Source organism: Sciurus carolinensis, chromosome 17 (genome assembly GCF_902686445.1).
Source record: "Sciurus carolinensis chromosome 17, mSciCar1.2, whole genome shotgun sequence".
Classification (NCBI taxonomy): domain Eukaryota; kingdom Metazoa; phylum Chordata; class Mammalia; order Rodentia; family Sciuridae; genus Sciurus; species Sciurus carolinensis.
The window spans coordinates 60,830,041-60,853,045 of NC_062229.1; the positions used below are offsets into that span (position 1 = coordinate 60,830,041).

At 43.3% G+C, this 23,005-nt stretch overlaps 1 protein-coding gene across 1 annotated transcript in view; it reads left to right on the top strand.

Moving 5' to 3' along the window:
* The window catches only part of Ptprg (protein tyrosine phosphatase receptor type G), a 707,594-nt gene that overhangs the window by 603,585 nt on the left and 81,004 nt on the right, over positions 1 to 23,005 (top strand). The window contains 5 exon segments of the mRNA XM_047532314.1: positions 5,358 to 5,542; positions 8,659 to 8,767; positions 14,556 to 14,605; positions 16,355 to 16,544; positions 16,547 to 17,134. Coding sequence (XP_047388270.1) covers positions 5,358 to 5,542; positions 8,659 to 8,767; positions 14,556 to 14,605; positions 16,355 to 16,544; positions 16,547 to 17,134 — 1,122 coding nt within the window.

Sequence of the window (23,005 nt, forward strand, 5' to 3'; positions counted from 1 at the left end):
GCTGAGAAAATATCTTTGACATTGATTTAGAATCAGAGGACCTTGGGTACTCTGCTAGAAGCCTCTTCATTGTTTAACGAAGCCTGGGATCATAATTAAAGGTGGTTCAGAGTGCAGGCAGAAATCCCCAGAGCCGGCAGTGAGCGCCATCTGAGATGCCTGTGAAAAGCCATCGGGCCCTGGTGGAAACGCAATCAGGCCTCTGAGTAGAGAGAGGCTGGTGTCAGGGGCACCTCACAGGGGATATCTGTTTAGTGAACTGGGCGTGGCACCGCCTCTGTAGTTAAAAGTCTTCAATTTTATGCAGAACAGCACTCCCAATGCATGATTTAGGTCGGCAGAAAACTCACCTGGGTGCCAGTCAGCTGCAGGTGAAGTGGCTGAGAGGTGATAGGGGACAGTGGGAACTGTGACAAACATGAGCATACACCCTTAGTCTCAAAGAGATGATTGTTCTGCTGCTGCAGCTGACCACTGCCACATGTAGGTGCAGGCTCAATTTAAATTACCAGATGTATGTATAAAATATACCAGTTTTTTAAACACTACGTGGGCCAGTATCTTGTATGGTCCCCTGCCCCCCACCCTCCAACTATGTGCCTGACACCCTGTAATCCTCACCCTGACCCTTTGAGGAAGACATTTCCTTGTACACTCATCCACTTTACAGAGAACACAAGAGGCTGTCTTGGTCTTACACCAGCTCTTCCAAGCCAATTCACAGTCTCTCATGCCATCCACATGCAGTAGAACAAGGCTGTAATCCCAGCAATTCAGGAGGCTGAGGCAAGAGGATTGCAAGTTCGAGGACAGCCTGGGCAACTTAGTGAGACCCTGTCTAAAAATAAAAAGGTCCAAGGATGTAGCTCAGTGGATTAACCTTGGGTTCAGACCCCAGTAATGCAAAAATCTCTCATGCTGCTTTTTTCTGCCTTATATTTGAATTCTGGGGGAGGCTATGTTGGAAGGAAACAGGAAGTGGATCACAGAAGCCTTGCACATCCACATTTTTTTTGGTCCATTAGAGTTGTATATAATGGATTTGTTGTTACATTATTTGTGCATGCACACATTACAGCAGTATAATTTGGCCAGTATTAAACTAAGATTTTTATTGCATGTGCAGCTAACACGTTGTTCAGCAGATGTGTTCTGAGAGCACACTATGTGCCAGCCTCTGCTGTAGATTCAAAGAATATGCATTGAATAAGGCAGAAAAGGCACCAGCCTCATGCACTTACACTCCAGTGTGGGATTACTCCAGTCCATTTTACAAAGTCAGTAATTTAATTCCCTGTAGCTATAAATTCTATCAAGAATCTGAGTACCATGGAGGAGCTGGCTTGTCAGTCTGGACTGAGAGGTGGAGTTCACTGCCAAGAATATAGATGCAGGTGAGCTGGGTGCGGTGGCGCATGCCTGTAATCCCAGTGGTTCAGGAGGCTGAGGCAGGAGGATCATAAGTTCTAAACCAGCCTCAGCAACTTAGCAAAAAAAAAAAAAAAAATAGAATATAGATGCAATTGATAAACATGATGTTTCAATTAACAGTTTGGCCTCTCCCTTTATCTTCTAAGTCTGAAACCAGCACACTACTGATCTATGGTCCCAAACTCGCCTGCCATTATCTTTTTGAAAAACATGGTTTTCATATTTTTAGACCATAGGGGAAAAGTCACAAGAAATTTTGTGACACATGAAAATCATAGGAAATTGAGATTTAGTGTCCATACATAAAGTCTTCCTCAGCATAGCCACACTGGTTCATTTTACTTGGTTACCTATGCAGCTTTGTGCTTCAAAGGCAGAGTTGGTAGTTGATATCTGGAAACCAAAGCAGAGAATATTTACTATTTGGCTATTCAGGGGAAAAAAAAAAGATATTGCTATTCTCTGTTCCTACCAATCTGGCCCACTGTGCCCAGAAAAATTATCCCTGTCCAGGAAGGTGAAGAAGGAGACAGAACTGAAATGGAGCTCCTATTCATACAGTGTTTCTCATAGTTCCTGGACAGGGTCTCCTTCTCTTACAAACCTGTGGTCCCCTCTGGCCTGAGGCTCTTCTGATGTGTAGTCTGGAGCTAGAATGGTTTTGCAAGACCTTAATTACAGAATTCCCTTCCTAGCAGGTGATTCCATTAGAGGCCACACCTGCTTGCGGGATTCTTCCCTTTCCTTCAAAGTGATGATAACCAAGCCCTATTTATTTATTGCAAGGAAATATGCTCATGACTTATTGGACAAAACACAGCAACAACAATTTCACTCACAGAGGACGTTTCCATTTACATCAAATTTGTATTTATGAACTTCGCTACATGCATGAAGAGATAGAGTTCTATCTGGATGTTGGATCCCCAGAATGTTCTTAAAAGTTATCAGTGGTTGCATTGAGATTTGGAGTGATTTTAAAAACTTTCTTCTTACCTTTTTGTACTATGTGTTTGGTCTTTTTTTTTTTTAATTAGCATAAATCATCTTAATTTGCACAGAGCAACCCCGTTATTTTCATTTCAAGAAATAAATAAGAAGGATGGTTGCATCCACAATTATTTTTGTGGTTGTGATGTAACTGCTAGAGAGAGATGGCATTTTCCTACAGCTCACTCTACCTGGACCAGGGGAGTGCATGGTTTTGTGAAAAAGAAGATAAATACGAACATGGTAGGAGGTGAGGGAAGATAAGGAAGTGAGGTCATCATTCTGAGATGAAGACGGTTCCCCATAGGTAAATCTCCTTGGTTCACTCATAGTATTTGGAAAGGGGTGTGTGGGGGTGTAGATAGTTCCTGGTCTTTTTTACCCCACTCTTAGCGCTCTTGAGAAATAAGCCTCTATGGAGTATTTAAAAACAGTAGCTTGGCGCCACCTAGTGTCTGCGCTCTTTCACTTCACTGAGCATCTGAGAAGCCTCCCTTCAGATTCTTTGTTTGATGTCCCTGCCCCGATGGCATTTGCACTGCGGGCAGTGCAATGCCTCCCGGGGTTCTGCTGGGCAGTGGGGATGCCTCATTAATTTATCCCTTCCTGCCTGCCTCAGTCACACAAAGCACATGTCGTGGTTCAGCAGTGGAAAAGTGAAAAGATGCCTCTGTCAAAGCTCATTCCTATCTTTCTCCAGCAGCGCATCCTGAAAGCTGGCCACCTTTCTCTGGCTGGAACACCGTCCTGCTCCCCAGGGCTGCTTTGGGTTTGGGGCTCTTGGGTTGGGAATAGGAGAGCATGGCTGGTGGTGGGCTGCTTAGCTTACTGGCTTCAGCCGGTCAGAACTGAGTCCTGGTTCCCAGTCCTGTCTTCTGCAGCATACTCTTCTCTCCTTTCTTTTCTTTTCTTTTCTTTTCTTTTCTTTTCTTTTCTTTTCTTTTCTTTTCTTTTCTTTTCTTTTCTTTTCTCTTCTTTTCTCTTCTCTTCTCTCCTTTCCTTTTTCCTTTCCTTTCCTTTCCTTTCCTTTCCAGGGATTGAACCTAGGGGTACTTAACCACTGAGCCATGTCCCCACCCCTTTTTTTTGTATTTTATTTAGAGACAGGGTCTCACTGAGTTGCTTAGGGCCTCACTGAGTTGCTGAGGCTGGCTTTGAACTTGTGATCCTCCTGCCTCAGCCTCCCTAGCCCCTGGGATTACAGACATGTGCTGCTACATCCAGCACTCACCTTCTTCTTATCCAGCTACTACACCCCAAGCCTGCTTGTCCTCCTGAAGGTCTCCCTTTCTCATCCTTCTGCCCACCTGGTCCCTCACCAGGTCCCACAGCTTTATCACCTATTAGCTCTAGAACCTGCCACTCTTCCATCACAGTCCTCCTTCATGTACATACCTGTGGCTCTCCTGCCCTCCATCCATCCCATCCTGGCCTTGAGGATCAGCTCTGCCTGTGTGATCTTGTCCTTGGATCTTTGTTTCCCCTTGTACACCACTGGTTCTCACCTGGGGGCAGGTGGCCCCCCAGGGGATATTTGTCTATCTCTGGAGATACTTTTGATTGTCACAGTGGGAAGGGAAGGAGCTACTGGCCTCTGTAGGTAGAGGGCAGGGCTGCTGCTGCCCTGGACCATCCCCAAGAGCAAAGAATCATCTGGTTCACAAGATCCAGAGTGTCAATGCAAAGAGCCTCTGCTCCAGACATTTAAGGGCTAACCCGATGCTCTCAACACTTTAGTAGGCTTGTGCATAGATAGAGGTAGATCTTACCATGTCTCCTAAAATCTCCCAGTCACAAGGAATAAAAAGAAGAATTAGCCTGACCTGTCTTTATACCCCACCTCAGGATACTCACACAGGATGCTGCTGCTCCAGAGAAAGTCATCCTTTTCGTGTATGCTTTGCTTTAGAATTATTTAAGTCTCATATTAAATTGTATTTATTTACACCGTGATTGTTGACAATAAAATTTCCCCTATGATTTTAGTTGGGACATTCCATAAACCCTGACTTCTTCAAAAAGTCTATCATGAGGGCCGGGGATGTGGCTCAGTGGTAGAGCACTTGCCTGGTGTGTTTGAGGCCTTGGGTTCCATTCTTAGCACCACAAAAGAAGGAACAACAGCAACAACAAAAAATCTATCATGAAAAAGGGTCATATGACTGTGCTGGATTAAAGAGGATAAAGTGGTGGGGGGCAACAAAAGATTTTTTGAGACAATGGAAGAAATTGGAATATGGACTATTTGTGAGGTAATACTCCTGAGTTAGTATGTGATTTCTTTTTTTTTTTTTCCATTCAGTACTGGTGATCTAACCCTGAGCTACATCCATCCATACAGATATACATACATCATACATACACACATCTATTTATTTATACATACCTGAGAGATTGAACCCAGGGGCACTTAACCAATGAGCCTCATTCCCCAGCCCCTTCTTTTTTTTATTTTTAATTTTGAGACATGGTCTCACTGAGTTGCATAGGACCTTGGCAAGTCAGTAAAGCTAGCTTTCAATTTGTGTCTCAACCTCCTGACCTGCTGGGATGACAGGCATGTACCACCATGCCGAACTTATCCTAGTACGTGATTCCTTAGGTATGACAGTGGCCTCGTCGTTATATGGGAGAACATTCTTATTTGTAGATTATTTAGAGTGAAAGTGTCAAAATGTCTGCGACTTGCTTTCAGTGGCTTAGCTAAAAAACAGGTGGATGTACGTATATGGGTGTGCGTACATGTGCAGGTGGAAAGAGAAGAACAGATGAGGCCAAATCTGTTAGTAGTAAGTGGATTCAGGTAAAGTGAGCCTTGGGTGTTTTACTACTACTACTACCAGTTGACCTTTTTTGCCGTTAAAATCTTTGGGGGCACCTAATCGAATGACGTGTTGTGCCGGCAGCCCCCTGAGCTTGGCCATCTGTGTCTTCAGTTTGCAGCTCTCCACCCATCCACATGAAGGTGCAGCCTCTGAACCAGACGGCACTGCAGGTGTCCTGGAGCCAGCCCGAGACCATCTACCACCCGCCCATCATGAACTACATGATCTCCTACAGCTGGACCAAGAACGAAGATGAGAAAGAGAAGACGTTTACAAAGGACAGTGACAAAGACTTGGTAAGGACCCCCATTTCAAAGGGGCCCACTGCGCATGGGGACTGCCACCTGAGAGGACTGTGGATAGGGCCTGCTTGGGCTCATCCTGACCTGGCATCTCTCTGAATTATATGACCTGGAAGAGCTATTTTTGTTTTGTTTTGTTTTGTTTTTAATATCAACCTTCCAAGACTGATTGCTTTAGCTGCCATTATTAACAAATAGAAAGCTTCTATTAGGCCTTTTTCCTCCAAGAGGCTTACTGTACAAATTAAATGCTTTGTGCATTTCAGTATCCCCCAGGTTGTGGCATACAGCAAGCGCTACATAAGTGTTAACTGTTACATTTGCAGTTACTCCACCTCAACTGCCATCTCGGTTTTCCTTCAATTTGCTGCTGTCACATCACCATGCCACCATCCACAGTCGCCACCATTCCCTTCTGTCCCATTTGTCCTGTCTTGCATGCTCCCCTTCCCTGCGGGACCCATGTGGCCATGTAACCTCAGCTTCTGTTCTGCAGCTTCCAGAGCCCATACCATCTAACCTTACTGGAAGCGACCTGGGCCCAGCTCCCCTCCCCATCTGCACACTCTCATAAACGTTCAGCATTGGGTACCCAACGAGGCCCCTCAGAAACGGGTGTGTGCTGAAGCCATCTTCTCAAAGCAAACCCTCCAACAAGCACTAGTCTTCAAGTCTTTGCACAGAAACTCAAAGTGACACATTTGCTACATTTCTCCTTAATCAAAGGAAGCCTTCAGAATAATGAAACCTGTAATTGTATATGCGCATGAAAAATGCAGTGCACCGAGTGGGATTCTTAATGACTGTTATCGCTTTTTTTCCCCCCCCTCTCCATACAGAGTCCTCGGGGCCCATTCAATCAGTTATAGAATAATACTTTTCGTATTTCTTTAGATGAAGATTCTTTCACTTCATTTCCATTTATATTTTCCATTTCCCCACTAGACTTTGTTATCTGGGTCACATTAGGGAATGACAAGCCCTCGTGAAATCAGAGCGGAATCTGTTGAAAGGCACCCAAGGTTAGGATGTGTTTTAACCTTTCTCTTGTCACAACTGGATCCCCGTAAGGGATTTTCCCCTTTCTGAAGTAAAACTGGCTTGCATTAATCAGCAGAAACTATCTAGGCCCTTAACTGGTTCCTTGTTCTAAGTGGCAAATAATTAAACATGCAAAGATGAACAGATAGTGGCTTGGGGTGAATTCTAATAAATCCCTGCATAGATAGAGTGAAGATTTTTTGGTATAACAGAAGGTGGGTCAGAAGTTTAGGGAATGGAACATAAATTAGTTTCAGACAAAGAGATGTAGAGAAAAACATGCTTTGACAGCAAGTTCTATTCCCTAGGAATTTCTAGGGGTGGTTATTTTCTTTGGGGAACACAAAACAAATTTTCTTAATCCCTAAGTTCATCAAGAGCCCTGACTTGGTGGCCAGAAAGCTGTGCTCTAACTCGTGGTTCCAGAAACCTAAAAGCAGTACTTACTGTTTATAGCATTTTCCAGTCTAAGATCTCTCCTCTACATCCTCTCCACAAACCTGTGAGCCAAGTGTGTTACCCTACCTTTTCCAAAAGAGGTAAATGAGGCCTTAGTCAGGAAGCTCTTTTTTAGGCAGAAGGAGCAGTTATAGCCACAGTGACATTAATACCAGTTCAGAGGTTTTCAGTGGCCACACCAGGAAAACACACTCACTCAGGAGGCTCACAGGCAGCTCTCTGTTCTTGGCCCAGAACACATGGTTCAGTGACATCTCATCCCCTGGGAGAAGTCTATGGAAATTGCTTGTTTTATTTATTTCTTTGGAAAGCAAGTACTACCTGCTTTTCAGGTAGGTTCCATTTTCCCATTTACAAGAACTGTTTACCACTGAACCACATCTCCAGACCTTTTTATGTATTTATTTATTTTTATTTTGAGACAGGGTCTCACTAAGTTGCTTAGGGCCTCGCTAAGTTGCTGAGGCTGACTTTGAACTTGTGATCCTCCTGCTTCAGCCTACTGTGCTCCTGGGATTACAGATGTGGGCCACTGCACCCAGCTACAAAGACTTTTCTAACGAAACATTGAGTAACGGTGACCTGGATTTGCCTGGTGATATTTGATTAGAGGTTGACAAACATTTTTTCTAGATTGGGCCAGATGGTGAATATTTTAGGCTTTATAAGTTACATAGTCTCTCATAACTACCCATCTGGGTCTTTATAGGGTGAAAGTAGCCATCAACAACATATAAATGATTAGGTCATGGCTGTGTGCCAATAAAACTTTATAAAAACAGATGAGAGGCCAGATCTGGCCTGCAGGCTGGACCTTTCCACTTGCTGGACCAGTGGCACTCTATCTGCTGCTTGGTTTGGTCCACCGTGTAAAAGGTTTGCCTGGCCTGTGTTACACAGTTCTCACAGGAACTCGTGAGGTAGCTGTTCTTCTTCCAACTTGACAGTTGAAGGTAGCAGAGGCTGAGAGATATTATCAGCTAATGAGTGGTGTGACTTCACTACATCTTATGACCTATGGCCTGGTGTTCTCCCTTGCCTCATCCTTCATGTTATACATACTCAGGATATGACGAGACCTTCAGACTGCAAAGAAACTGACGCACCAAGAATTTCTTGTTGATGTTCTGCAGCCTGCATGGCTCTGGAGATTATTTAGTTGATAATTCTAGAGTCCATCTAGGACCGATAATTATAGTTTACATGGTACAGTAATTGTGACAGAAGTCCAGGCCTTGTGAACATAAAGAGGGCCAAAGCTGCTGGGCTGGTGTTGTAGCTCAGCAGCAGAGCTCTTGCCTATCACGTGTGAGACACTGGGTTTGATCCTCAGCACCACATTAAAATAAATAAATTAAATAAAGGTATCATGTCCATCTACAACTAAAAATATTTAAAAAAAAAAAAAAGAATGATGCTGTCGCTTCTCTTCTGTACTTAAGTGCTTGGCAAGGTCATTTCAAGGTGATCTTTCCTGCCAAAGGGAGGCTTTGGTCAGTGGGAAACACCACATCTGCCAGGCTTTGCCAGGATACCCAGGTTTGCTTTTGAGTGCAAAGTGTGCCTGGCTTTCAGAAGCAACTCACTGCCTCCTCTTTCTTCCCCTGCAGAAAGCCACCATTAGCCATGTCTCACCCGATAGCCTTTACCTGTTCCGAGTCCAGGCCGTGTGTCGGAATGACATGCGCAGCGACTTCAGCCAGACGATGCTCTTCCAAGGTGAGGCTGGTTTCTCTCTAGTTCCCACCTGACCCTCCCTCTCTAGTCATGCTTTGTCCTTTTCCTGTAGGGGGTTGGGCACAAGAGCACAGATCCAGCCTAAGGGTCCACATAGGCATTTAAAGCATACCTAGAAAAGCCCCTGGAATTTGTGTCTGTCTTTGAGGTTGGAGATATCCTAGGTCAGAAAAGGGGAAGAAAACAAAGCAGTTTTTGGTTTTATTGTTATTTTTCAAATGTGGGGAACCATATATGTGGGCTTTTCTCCCACACATTGTCTAGCATTGTGTCAGATCACAAACCACTCTGGAGTGTATTGGCAGGTGTCCTCTTAGGATTTCCAGCATGATTCAGCTTTTTCTTCCCTCAAAAGCTACAGCCCAGGGCTGAGATGTAGCTTGGTGGTAGAGCACTTGCCCAGCATGCTTGAGCCAGGGGTTCCATCCCCAGTACCACCGTTTAAAAATAAATAGATGAATGAATGAATGAATGAATGAATGAAATGAATGAATGAACCTGGAGCCCCAAACATGCAGTTCACCCTTCCTACTTGCAAGCCACAAAGAACCCCCTGTCTTTGGGATCCTTGAGATTTCTGAGATAGAGATGTATGTTACTATTGACATAGAGACTCATAGAAAATTCCAGAACTAGAACTAGGATGAAGCAAGTAGGACTTTGCCATAGCACCAATTTTAAACGATCACCAAAACTTTCTAATTGGTCAAGATACATAACTTTTTAATAGGATATTTTTTTTAAAAGCAAAATCAGTACAAAGATTTCAAGAGTAAAATATATGAGTTTTAGATAAAGATGAGGGGCTTGGCATACTATAGCTCAGTGGTAGGTAGAACACATGCTTAGCATGCCCTTGGTTTAATCCCTAACACCAAACATATAATAATAAAAATTTTAAAATAAAGATAGGATGTGTTCTGTCTTACTTGCCCTGGCCTAATCTTGGTCCTGGTTCCAGTATTACTTAAAGAAATAGGCAGCCCTGTGGGCTGGAGTATGTGGATTTGGTTTCCAGATAGGCACTCTAAGCAGTGTACAAGTAAAGACCCAGGCACTGGGCTTGGACTCTACCAGTCTGAGGTCCTCCCTGCTCAGGATCTTTACATCTTAGGGGCCTCAGCTTTCCCATCTCCAAAATGAGAAGCATGCACCCCAGGCCACTGGTTCTTAACCTTTTTGAGTCATGGATCTTTTCCTTGGAAATTGCCAGGATTTTTGTGGATAAATGGAGAAACCCTCTAGAACATACTGTAGGTCATGGACCAACAGCATCAGTGTGACCTGGAAGTCCACAAGATATGCACGTTCATGAACCCCTCGCAGCCAGCCACATCAGATTCTCAGGAACCTGAGTCCTAACAAGATGTCCCTGGTGACTGGCATGCACGTTAAGGGCTGGCAAATGCCAGGTTGGAGCCAATGCTCTGAAGTGAGGTCCTCCAGTGAGTCCTGGCTGCCACTTAGCCACTGTGCCACGCTGAGAACATCTCCTACCTTGGAGCTGAAGTGGTGCTAAAAAGTGGTGGTGCCGATAGTACCAACCTCACTGGGTCCTTGTGGAATGATGGGTGATACGTATTAAAGATCTAGTATAGTATTAATTATTAGCACTATGGTTAACATCTCATTAATACAGGGTGAGTATCCCTTATCTGAAATGATCAGAGGGGTTTCACATTTTGGAATGTTTTGTTTCGTTTTGGCAGGTGTTGATTTTGGAGTATTTGCCTAGACTTTACTAGTTGAGCATCCTTAATCTAAAAATTTGAGATCCAAAATGATCCAGAATCCAAAACATTTCTCATGCTCATAAAGTTTTTGGATTTTGAATTCTGGGGGGATTTTGGATTTTTGGATTAGGGATGCTCAAGATGTATTAGTTTGATGTAAAAAATAATAATAATCAATGCTGAACTCAAGGCAAGAAGGCCTCTGACCTAGATTCCCTTCAAGGCTCCTTTCTAGCTTGAAAATTTCGCATGTAATATTTATTCTTTGCTAATGATCTCATCCTTTCTATTTAAACTAGTCAAAATTAGCATGATTGCTTTTTTACATAAGTAAACCTCACTCTGTCTATCCACACCCTGGATGTATTAACCCTTTTCCAGTGTTAAGACCATGAGCCAAGGCCAGGTCTGTGCTGGTCAAGGGAAGAGAGAAGGGAGACCAGAATGGGAGCTTGCTGTGGCCGAGCCCAGGAACTTTAGACATATAAATCATGATTAGGACCCCTGTGCTCCATCCAAGAACCCTAGATCTACAGAGCTGCCTCTTCTGATGAACAGCCTCTGAGCTGCCTGGCTTCCACATTGACTTTAGAAAATTAAATGTTTATAATATAATGCAATTCAAAAAGACCCTGTCAGCTGTAAACTCAAAGCAGAGAGTGTTTAAAATGTCTGATCACAGTGACTTCTTGAAAATGGCCAGTGTCTCCTTTGTCTACCAACTATCTTTGCTCAGGTGGTGGGGAGTTTGCTTATTCCTATAGGTGCGTCAAGGGGCAGGGTCTTTCTTTACACCAACCCACAATGACTTCAGCATTTTTTTTCTCAGCAGTCACAGGAAGTTGTGCATGGTGGCAGGGTGCAGGGGCAGGGGGTGTCCTGAGCTTTGGCTTTGAGCCACAGACCAAGGAGGCAGCCTAGAGAAGCTCACAGATCCTCCCTCAGAATGGTTTTAAATCAATGAGTAAAACATATAGGAGAGGAACCAATTACATTCAAATACAGTTGTCAAAATATTTTAAACCAATCCGAGATTTAGCAGTTGTATGCACTAACTGTAGAAAAGTTTTAAATGACAAGCTGCTGGCCAGGAGCTGCTGTTATTTCTGAGCGGTAATGCACATCAGTGTTATTCCCAAATATCTGCTACAACTCCAAAGCATTATGGAAATATGGGTGATTTCAATGGGAGACAGATCCTACAAATGTAGCTGAGATCAGCTGCCTGTGTCCATCCTGGAAGGAAGTGCACCATTGCAGGAGAGCTTAGCCAGAACATAGGTGTCATCTCTGCCCACCGCCCCACCTGCACCTGCCATCCCTGCATTCCATTAGGCCCCTTGGTCCTCGTTTGAGCCTCCTGATGTGAAAGGTCTTGAAGAAACTTCCTGGTCACCAGAGCTATCCCTGACCCTAGTGAAGACTGTGCAAGACTAATAAAAATCTGGCATGCAGATAGAGTGATTGTGGAGTTTGTTGGCCTTAATTAGAGCCCATTTTAAAGGGCAGGTAAGGCAAGTCTCATGAGAACCTTTCTTCCTGTGTTAATGGAGAGATGTGTTCACCTGTCCAGGCTGTTGAGGTATGGATCCCTGAGTAACTCAATGATCATGGGAGGCCACATGTAGTCCCAGTGAGACTTGCACTTTTTGTTCTGTGGCTGCCTCATTTGACCAGAATCTAAACAGTTGCCTTGCCTTCTAGATCCATCTCTTCCCCATATTAGTCTCTTTGCCTGTTTCACTTTCCAACTAATGCAAAATGAATGTATCATTGGGTCAGGGGTTGCAAGCTCAGGTGTCCAGGGGGATCAGGCATGGGACAGGTGCAAATGAAGGGAGGGCTCTCAGCGGGAAATGTGAGAACTTGTGCGCAACTAAAGGGAATGACAGACACTTGGCACCAGCCAATTATTGCCCTGCATGGATGTCAGCCCAGTTTTGCCAATATAGCTTTGCAGATAAACGTGAAACTGGAATTTTAGAGATGGAAGCTTTTACACTGTTTGGCAGAAGATTTGATTTTTTAAAATTTGGTACCAAGGATTGAACCCCGAGGTTCTTAACCACTGAGCCTAGCCCTTTTTATGTTTTATTTAGAGACAGGATCTTGCTGAGTTGCTTAGGGCCTCACTAGGTTGCTGAGGCTGGCTTTGAACTTGTGATCTTCCTGCCTCAGCCTCCCGAGCCGCTGGGATTGCAGGCGTGCATAACTGCATCTGGCTCAATTTTTTTAAAGCTTACAGGGCAAACAAAAATATATGTAGGTCACTTGCCATTTCTGGTGTAGTTGTAAAAACTATAGCAGGCACAAGTGTATTTAGGTAGTTACCATTTTGGTGGTAATTTTTCAATGTATGTAGGAGGCAGATTTTCACTAACAAGCACAATAGCACTGTTGGTTTTTGCAATAACTACAAAGTTTGATATTTTTAGGTTCTATCATTTAGTATAATTCATAATAACACAAAGGTAGAAGCAACCTAGATGTAGGTGTCTGTCAGGAGATGAATGGATAAGCAAAATGTGGCATATAGGTGTTATTCAGTCATAAAAAGAAAAGAAATTCTGACACATGGTGTAACATGCATGATCCTTGAGGAGATTATGCTACGCAAAATAAGCCAGTCACAAAAACACCAGTTCATATGAGATGTCCAGAGTAGTCAAGTTCACGGGAATGAAAAGTAGAGAGGTGGTTGCCAGTGTTGAGGGTAGGAGGAAAGGAGCAGTTGCTCAATGCCTGTGGAGTTCCAGTTTCCCAAGATGAAGAAGTTCTAGAGAGAAATGGTAGTGATGGTTGGTTGCACAGTAATGTGAATGTTCTTAACACTGCTGAACCATAGACCTAAAAATGGATCAGGTGGCAAATTTTATGTTCACTGTATCTTATCACAATTTAAAAAAATGTTTTAGTTGTCACTGGATCTTTATTTAATTTATTTATTTATATGTGGCACTGAGAATCAAACCCAGTGCCTCACATGTGCTAGGCAAGTGCTCTACCACTGAGCTATAACTCCAGCCCATTTTAACACAATTTAAAAAAAAAAATTTTAAGTTATATTGTTTAATTATAACCATATGGGAGAACAAAACTACAGGAAGAAATGAGCACCAGAAAGTCTAATGAATGATGAATATCAACTAACCACGTAAAACAATGGTATATCTTATGATTTTAAAACACAAAGAGAATAGAGTTTGCTTCATTTTTAAGATGGTAAAAGTATAATTAAAGAGAGGCATATTAGAATCCAAAAATGATAATACAAGACATGATGACCAAAAAGAATAGAGAAGAACAATGTAATAATATAATTCCACTTAAATACAGTTCAAATATTGGCAAAATTTTGACAAGAGTAGAATGCTGGCTAACTTTGGGGCTCAGTGGATATTACCTGGGTCAGGGTATAAGCAAACCTTCATACCAGCAAAGCACCAGAGAACATATCTTTAAAAAAAAAAATTAAAAACACCATTTACTTCATGTTCAAATGATAATAATTTGGACATATTGGGATAAATAAGTAAATTGTTAAAATTAAATTTGCTGTCCTTTTTTTGGTATCTTAAAATGGGTGTTACACAGGTGTTTACATGTGTAAAAACAATTGAATCATACACTTAAATCTTGTGTGTTTTACTGTATAGGAGTTGTACCTCAATAATAAAACAGAAAACTACAAAAAACTTCTAAAATTTTAATTAGCAACTTAAGAAAGGGAACAGCAAACTGGATCACAGTCCAAATCAAATCCAGCTCTCTGCATGATTTTGTATAACTCACAAGCAAGGAAGGATTTGGGGGATTTTTTTGGTGGTGGTATTGGTGTTTTTGGTTTGGTTTGGTTTGGTTTTTTATTTTTTTTACATTTTTAAACAGTTGGAAAAAATCTGCAGAGGAATATTTTATGACAGAGTTATGTATGTAATTTATATATCAATTCAGATTCAGATTTGTGTTCACAATTAAAAGTTTTGTTGTAACTACCAAAAAAAATGATCTGTTGTTACCATTTCTTTATTTTCCAGCTAATACCACCCGAATATTCCAGGGAACCAGGATTGTGAAAACAGGAGTGGTAAGTAGAGAATAGTGGTTGCTTTGTCCTGACTAGCTATTCATTTGCATGCAGTTAAGAGTGTTACCACGAGGTGGCAGTATGATGTTGTTGAATTGTATACCGTGAAGGTTAAAATAGAGAAAAACTGTATTATTCACTCTTTAATACATTGAAAAAGAGCTTACAATAGTGTTAGAAGTTTATATTGTATAATTTTGTTAATGTAAAAATCTTCCAGATGTTCAATTACTTTTGATCCCTGAGAATCAGATGATACAGGACCACAAGGGGGTTAATCTGTTCCAAGCCCTTCATTTGACATATGCTAAAATTCAGACATTGTCACCTGCCTGGAGTTACAGGGGTTTGCAGATTTATGGAGCCTGAATTAATACCTCAGTTTCCCCATTCCTGGTACAACTAATAACCATGGTGGCTATAGCAATAATAGCGTGAAACTCACTAAGCACTTCTGGATTTCAGGCACAGATAATTTTATTTATTTCTCAAAACAGTCTCAAAATTGCATTTCTATTATCTCCATTTTACAAATGAAGAAACTGAGATACATTGAGTTAAGGTAATGTGCCCAGCATCACCCAGAGAGTAAGGAAGGGTTCAGCAACTTGGACCCAGGCAGCCCGATCAAGTCAAGTCTTAGGTGGTGTTTGGATTTACATTAATGAACTTCAGAACTCAATTTTACTAATAACATGGTCTTCCTAAAAGTACCAAGTTTTCAGTGTAACACTTGATGAAGTCGAGAAACCTGAGTTGTTCTGGTTATTGTTTTGAATTGTATAAAGGATGGGATGGAATTTTGGATTCTAGCTTATATGAACTAAAATTGAAATACTATATCAGAACAGCAAAACTTTTTTCATAGATACCGTCTATGAATAAAACTCCATAACCGAGCCCCAGTTTACAGTGATAAGAATGAGCAGAGGTTTGCAAATTGGCAGCCCTGCCTCCGTCTGTCCATGGGGTAAGCTCCTGGACACTGCCCTCACCTATCAGATAGGTGAGGATCAGATCTGCCTCCGGGGTAGCATGGAAAACCTTAGTACATGGTTGGCACTTGTTGAGTGGAACTCTTGGTATTGTCATTAATGTTGTCATCTAAGTGGGCATAGATTTTGCCATGGATAAGCACAGACTCTGAAAGATATCATGTTCATACTGCACTCAGCGTGGAGAGGCAGAGATGTAAGCCAGTTCCCAGAGGTTCCCGTGGACAGGGTGGCTTCTGACTGTGTCACAATGCATCTGTGCAGGCAATTCTCTCCTCCATCCATTTCCTCACTGCAAGATGGTGGAGCTGATTCCAGGGCCCTTCCAGACCTAAGAGCTAGGTGTTTACCAGAATTTCCAAATGTTGACATAAAAGTAGGAGGCTCCTGCCCTTTCTTACTTCGATAACAATAGATTTTCTGATGTTGCCAAGTTGTCACTTACTGTCTTGAAGCCAACTTGAATGACACTCTTACCTTTTTTTGCCACCAGCCTCATCCTGAGCAATATCAATGGAAAATTGTGTTTGATACACTAAACTGTTTAGTGCATTCAAATTATTTATAAAACCATTAAAATAAGAATTGGCCACCCTTGGTCAACTTTCGCACCATCGTTTGGGAAACCACATGGGATGGATGAGTAAAACTCTGAGGTTTTACAAACCAAAGCCTCATTCGCAGTCCTTATTACTGATGCTTGTCTGCATTTTCCTTCCTCTGCCTCTCCTGCAACTCCCGGCGACCTTTTTAGCCCACAGCCTCTCCTGCCTCTTCAGCGGACATGGCCCCCATCAGCTCGGGGTCTTCCACCTGGACATCCTCTGGCATCCCCTTCTCATTTGTTTCCATGGCGACTGGGATGGGCCCCTCCTCCAGTGGAAGCCAAGCCACAGTGGCCTCGGTGGTCACCAGCACGCTCCTTGCGGGCCTGGGGTTCGGGGGAGGGGCATCTCCTCCTTCCCCAGCACTGTGTGGCCCACGCGCCTCCCCACGGCGGCCTCCGCCAGCAAGCAGGCGGTGAGGCCAGTGCTTGCGACCACAGAGGCCCTGGCTTCTCCGGGGCCCGACGGCGATTCGGCACCAACCAAAGACAGCGAGGGAGCAGAGGACGGAGAGAAGGATGAGAAAAATGAGAGTGAGGACGGAGAGCGGGAGCACGAGGAGGAGGGGGAGAAGGACTCCGAGAAGAAGGAGAAGAGCGGGGTGACCCATGCCACCGAGGAGCGGAACCAGACCACACCCACACCCACACCCTCGTCTCCTAACCGGACTGCGGAGGAGGGCGGGCATCAGACTATACCAGGGCGCGGGCAGGACCACGCTGCCACCCCCACAGAACAGCCAGGCCGGGCGAGGGACGCTGCCCCAGGCCGGGACTCTGACGTGGTCACCTCCACCCAAGTGCCCCCCACAGCCACAGAGGAACATTATGCAGGCAGTGATCCCAAGAGGCCCGAAATGCCATCTAAAAAGCCTGGGTCCCGAGGGGACCGATTTTCCGAGGATAGCAAATTTATCACTGTCAATCCAGGTAAGTGGGGCTGGTCTTCATTTAAGGTTCTCTGCTGCTGTGAGTCTTCCCCTTTTTTCTAAGGATTGGGAGTGGAGGATGAAAATTCAGAAAGTAGTAAATATTCTCAGTATTGTGTACGCCCCTAAGGCAAAAGGTGTGTGTGTGTGTGTGTGTCCCTGCCTATGCCGCCGCCAGGTGTCTCCCTGTTTTATTCCTGTAAGAACCTAGTCTCTTATCTTGGCTGAAATAATCCTCTTCTTGATTCCTGTGTCCTTGCCTCAGAGTAACTCCAAGCACTTCAACCAGGCAGTGAGAAAAGTGAATTAAAAAGACATTAAATCCTAAGAAGTTTACTCATTAAGATGTCATTCCTTAATCATTGATGCAGTACATGGGCAGTCCGTGTTGTGCCAGGTACTCTGCTGGATTCTGCATCCAGGAATCCTAGTGTCTGCCTCATGGGATAAAGGGAAAGACAGACAGATGATTGGCTGCAGCTCCCTAGAGGGCAAGTCAGGAAGTTAGGTAGCAGGAACAGTAGAGAGCCATCCACACAGGGCATTAGCTGGCAAGCCAGAAAACTGCTTCACTAAAGTGTATTTTATTATGAAATGACAATAGAGAAAATAAACAGGTTGCTGTCAAAGAGAATTATGGGAAGGACAGGGACGTGCTAAGGAAGGCCACCTTGGGGAAGTGACATTTATCCTGAAACCTAAAGAATGAAAGTCTTATTAGTCCATGGTCTGTCCCAGGAAATGTGGTCCTCTATCCCAGAGCTGCCATTGACTGTGCAAATTACCCAATGTACAGACCATGAGACCAGGGGGTGGCTGGTCTGGACTCTGCTTGCTGTGGCAATTTTTTTTTTTTTTTTTTTTTTTTTTTTTTTTTTTTTTGCCTTATCATATGCTCAAATCTTAATCAACCATCCTGATAGTTTCCACAAGGGAGCTATAGCATGAGGGGTTGTTATTGTTGTGAGGGGTTTTCTTAATAAGAAATTCTTCATTTTGCCAGACTACAAGATGTTTAGCAACAATTTTTTTTTGCATCTAAGCTGTTGTGGAGTTATAAGAGTGCAAAAAAAAAAGGCAACTGGTAAATATTTATTTGCTTTTGCACTTGTAAACATTAAAATTCATCTAAAGCTGAGATCTCGTATGTTAAGATACAACTTAGAATAAATTTTCATGTTTTGAATTACTTTCCTCTTAAAGCTGGTATGAACTAATTTTTCAAAGTAGGGGTCTCCTATGGGTGTTGCTCAATTTGTTGCAGCTTTAGGGAGAGGTGCACAGGAGCCCCTCATGGAATTGAGTGAAGGAAATATGGACCACTTGTGAATCTGTTCCTTTAGGAACATGATTTTCCCTCTAGGGATTGCCGTGAGAAAGTTAAATTTCTTGCTCTTGAAGATATTAAAGAAAAAATTAAGGAGTACCCACTGTATACCTGGCACTGGACTAGGCACTGGGACTAGAACCTAGATGAAGACAGCTTCTCTTCTACTAGGGTTTATATTCTTTTGGGGGAGCTTGAGACTATTCCAGTAAACAAATGCATGACTTTTAAATAGTGTCAATCGCTGAAGTCAGGGAGAGGGACAGTGTAGCCCTGAGTTACCAAGGATGACTTTTGAGCAGAGGACCAAGTGGTGAGGAGGAGCTAGCCATGTAGAGATCCACAGAAGAGCATTCTAGACTGCAGGTACAACCGGTGTAGGGACCCTAAAGTGGGCATGATCATAGAGGAGGTGAAGAGTGAGTTCAGAAGCTGGTAGAACTCTGACACAGAAGGGGTTCACTGGCCATGCTGAGGATTGACTGTACTTGAAAGGGGAAACCAATGGTAGATTCCATCTCATTAACTTTTTTGAAAGATCACTTGGGCCTGTGCGTGGAAATCATACAGGGGAGTCCTGGTTAAGAGACAGTGGTGACATGACTAGGACCAGCCAGTGTCTTTTCTCCCAAGACAAGGGGTGGGCTTGGAACTGATCTTTGAACTTGTGTGGTTCAATCTCTCGACTAAGGACTCGGGTAGATAGTATCCTCAACCTGCTTCTCATAAACCTTTCTTTGACCATAACTCTTGAAAAATATGGCTGCTGAGAGCTTGGGTTGGGAGTATTCACAGCTCAAGAAGCTGGGGATGGTGGAGTCCTGGATTTGCTCCAGGTGGGTGGCAATGAATTCTTGCCACTGGAGTCAGATTCTGGACTCCAGGGAAAGGGGAGAAAAAAATGAGGGGCCAACTTTGGGGATTCCCAGCTCCAGGTATGGGGCTGTGCATCTCCAGCTCCAGCTCTTCAGGTATTAGAGAGCGTCTTATAGTCTTGGGAAGAGTGACTTTTGGAATCCAATCAGCTTAGCTCAGTCCCTTATTCACCCCATGTCTTCATCTGATGTAATTTGGAGATTATAATAGCCCATTGGTACAAAAGGTGATGTGAATAAACAGTCACCTTCTTTTTGGTAACAAGAAAGGAGGGGCTCTCAGCAGGAACAATGGCAACTTTGAGGCGTCCCCCTGCATGTCTGTGTGTGTGTGTGTGTGTTTTAGTTCTTTTTGGTACTAGGAATTGAACCCAGGGGCATTAAACAACTGAACCACATTCCCTGCCTTTTTCTTTTTTTTTAATTTTGTGGCAGGGTCCCACTAAGTTGCTTAGGACCTCACCAAATTGCTGATGCTGGCTTTGAACTTGTGATCCTCTTGCCTCAGCCTCCTGAGCCCCTGGGATTACAGGCATGTGCCACTGTGTCTGGCACAACATGTCTTTTTTTTTTTCAGTCATCTATGGACATTGAAGAGTGTTCCAAGACTGGTTCCCAGTTAACTGACATTAAAAATGACCTCCCAGAATAACCATCCATCCTGGGCACTGGTAAATCAGAGCTTCTCCATCCCAATGGGAAGCTCTACTTCCTCCTAAAGCCAAAGAGTGCTTCCTTCAGAATTTCAGGCAATTTGAATTTGAAAGTGGTGGCAGGGATTGTTGAAGCCAAAGGTGGGCAGACTTTTCCAGCAAATACCAGAGAGTAAATATTTGCAGCTTTGCCATAGGTGTTGGTTGTAACCACTCAGTACTGACAGCAGCCACAGACGAGACATCTATAAGTGGATGTGACTGGAGGCCAGTAAACTCTGTCTACAAAAGCAGTGGGCCTGATATGGTCCGTGATCTCTTTTGATGGTCTCTGGTTTAAGCAGAAATATGTGTGTGCCTGTTTTTTAATAAAGGATGTAAGTTGAGGACAAAAATGGCAAGCCTGCTTCTTAGGTCCACGATCCCCACAGTCTCACTACATCTCCACCCACCCATCCCATCCTGTCTGCTATCTGCCTCTGCCCACTTGATGTTTGTTATTTTCAACTAAAATAATGGTCACTTCAATTTAGTGATAATTAATAGCATCTAGTTATAAATTGTTATATTTTTATAAGTATCTCCAAAAGACTTGTTTATATTCTTTTGATAACTGATAACATCTTTTAAGACCTGAGTAGTAGCTTTAGCCTTATCCTCTGGGGAGAAGAGGAGGGGAATCCTTCAATAGATAGGTGACAAAGTTAGGCACCTACAGAAATAGGCAATTTCAGTGAAAGAAAAAGAGCAGGTGTTAAGCACTAGGGAGTGGTGAGGCTTGCAGCATGCTAGAGAACACATGCTTTTTCTGAGGAGGGCCTTCTCAGCAGTGCACACCTGTAATCCCAGCAGCTTGGGAGGCTGAGGCAGGAGGATTACAAGTTTGAGGCTAGTGTGGACAACTTAGTAAGACCCTGTCTCAAAATAAAAAATAAAAAGGGCTGGGGATGAGGCACAGTGGTTAAGCACCTCTGGGTTCAATTCCTGGTACCAAAAAATAAGTGCATAAAAAGAGTGCTTTCTCACTTCCATCTTATTCTTCCTTGGTCTGATCCTGGTAGTCAGAAATCCAGATTTTATTGCAGAATCCCCCAATTTTAAGTGACTTCAAATCTCAGAAACATTCATTTTGTTTTGTTTTGGGTTTTTGTTTTTTTTAACATGTGCCAAACAAAAACATATCCCTGGACCAGGTAGGAACCACCGTGCTCAACTTTGATTGTAGCGGTGACTACTATAGTTCGCCTCGCTTTGGATGCCTGTGTGAGTGTCAGCAATTATCCGCTGTCCTCTCATCAACCTTTTTTGAACATCTATTTAGTGCAAAGCCCTCGGCCGGATGTGTGCTGCATGGAAATCCAGCATATGGTCCCTCCTCAGAAGTCCCTGCCTGAATATGGAGGCAGACTCAAAACCCATCTGATGCAGTACTGTGTTCTTAGGTTGGCGTGGGGCTGTGGCGAGTCCTAGCAAAACATTCAGAGAGCAGTCTACAGACTCCTCATTTTGTGGTAGGATTTGTCTATCTTTGTTTGCTTAAATGAAGGAAACTCTTAGATTAAATTTGGTTCAGAACTATAGCATATAAACACTCTTTCATGGATGGTTTACCAACCACTTCTTCTGGTCAGCCCCAGGCAAATGCTAAAAGGGATGGTCCAGGTCAGGTCAGCAAACTGCAGCCCACAGGGCAAATCTAGCCCATGGCCTACTTTTGTATGGTGCATGAGTTAGGAAGGGAGAGATGGCTGCTATTCTGCTTTGAGCTAGACAGAAGGGCACTGAGCTCCATCTACCTGCTTCTTTGGGGAAAACCCAAGCTATCTCTTTGGAAACCTCAAGATTTAAGGAACCCAATTTGAAAACTTTTAATTACAAAAGAGAACATCATCCTCAGTTAATGTGCATTTCCTGCTCACTTTGCATGTGTCAGAGGCCTACTACAGGTGTCACGTATCCTATAGCAATTCCTCGTGGGCTGCACTGTCACTATTACTATCACTCCAGTGAGGAAAGCAAGGCTCAGCAGGATAAGAAGCATGTCCAGGCCACACAGCACGGGTGAGACAGGACCGGAGCATGGGTCTGACTCCACGGTGCAGGGGAATCAACCCCACCCTGTGTTGCTTCCTTTTTTGCTTTGGCACTAGTTTACAGAATGAGTGACACAATATGATTTCAAATGAAACACTGACTATTTTAATGTGTATTTCAAAAAAAGCTGAGTTTTCCATGTACAGCAAAGATTCTGTGATTTTTTTTTTCCCCTCACCCCAGGGACATTTGGCAGTATCTGGAAAATGTTTTGGTTGTCATGACTGAGGAGGAGGGCCACTGGCCTCTGGTGGATAGAGGACAGCGATGCTGCTAAATGTCATAGAGCACAGAGGACAGCACTGTGCCACCTAATTATCAGGTCCAAAATGATAGTAGTGCTGAAGTTAGCATTAATGTAAAGTTTTTGACCTATAGTATTAATATAAGGTTTCCTTTTGAAGAAAAGTTTGGGGAGGGGGAAAAAGAGTCATTAATTTAATCAAAAGTCAGTCCCAGTGCATGTTTATAGATATAGGACAGAAATCATGAATATGGTACCCAGCTTGTTGAGAGCAATGTAGTATATGTTATTTAAAATAAATTACAGCAGGCACTTGTATGGACTACCAGAAGTCGTTTTCAGCCAAGCCTAGCTATATTGGTCAGATTCTGTTTTGGGGAGATGTTTTCCTTAGAATTCTGCTTGCCCCTTCTTTGGGCTGTTATTTTCCTAGGCATGATGGGAGGCATCGGCCTGAAGCATCTTAAAGAGATTATTCAACTGCCAAGTATGGTTTAATTTCTTTTTATAAATTATGTGGGTCCTTGGAAGTTTCCTTTTCCCAAAGTGATCATTGAACTAGGATGGATTGTGCATTTCTTGGTGTGGAAAACTGAGGAGACTGTATTCAGAAATTTGGATTGTGGAGGAGAGTGCATTTGATATTCCATGGCTGCTTCTGTCTGTGACTAATTTCAGA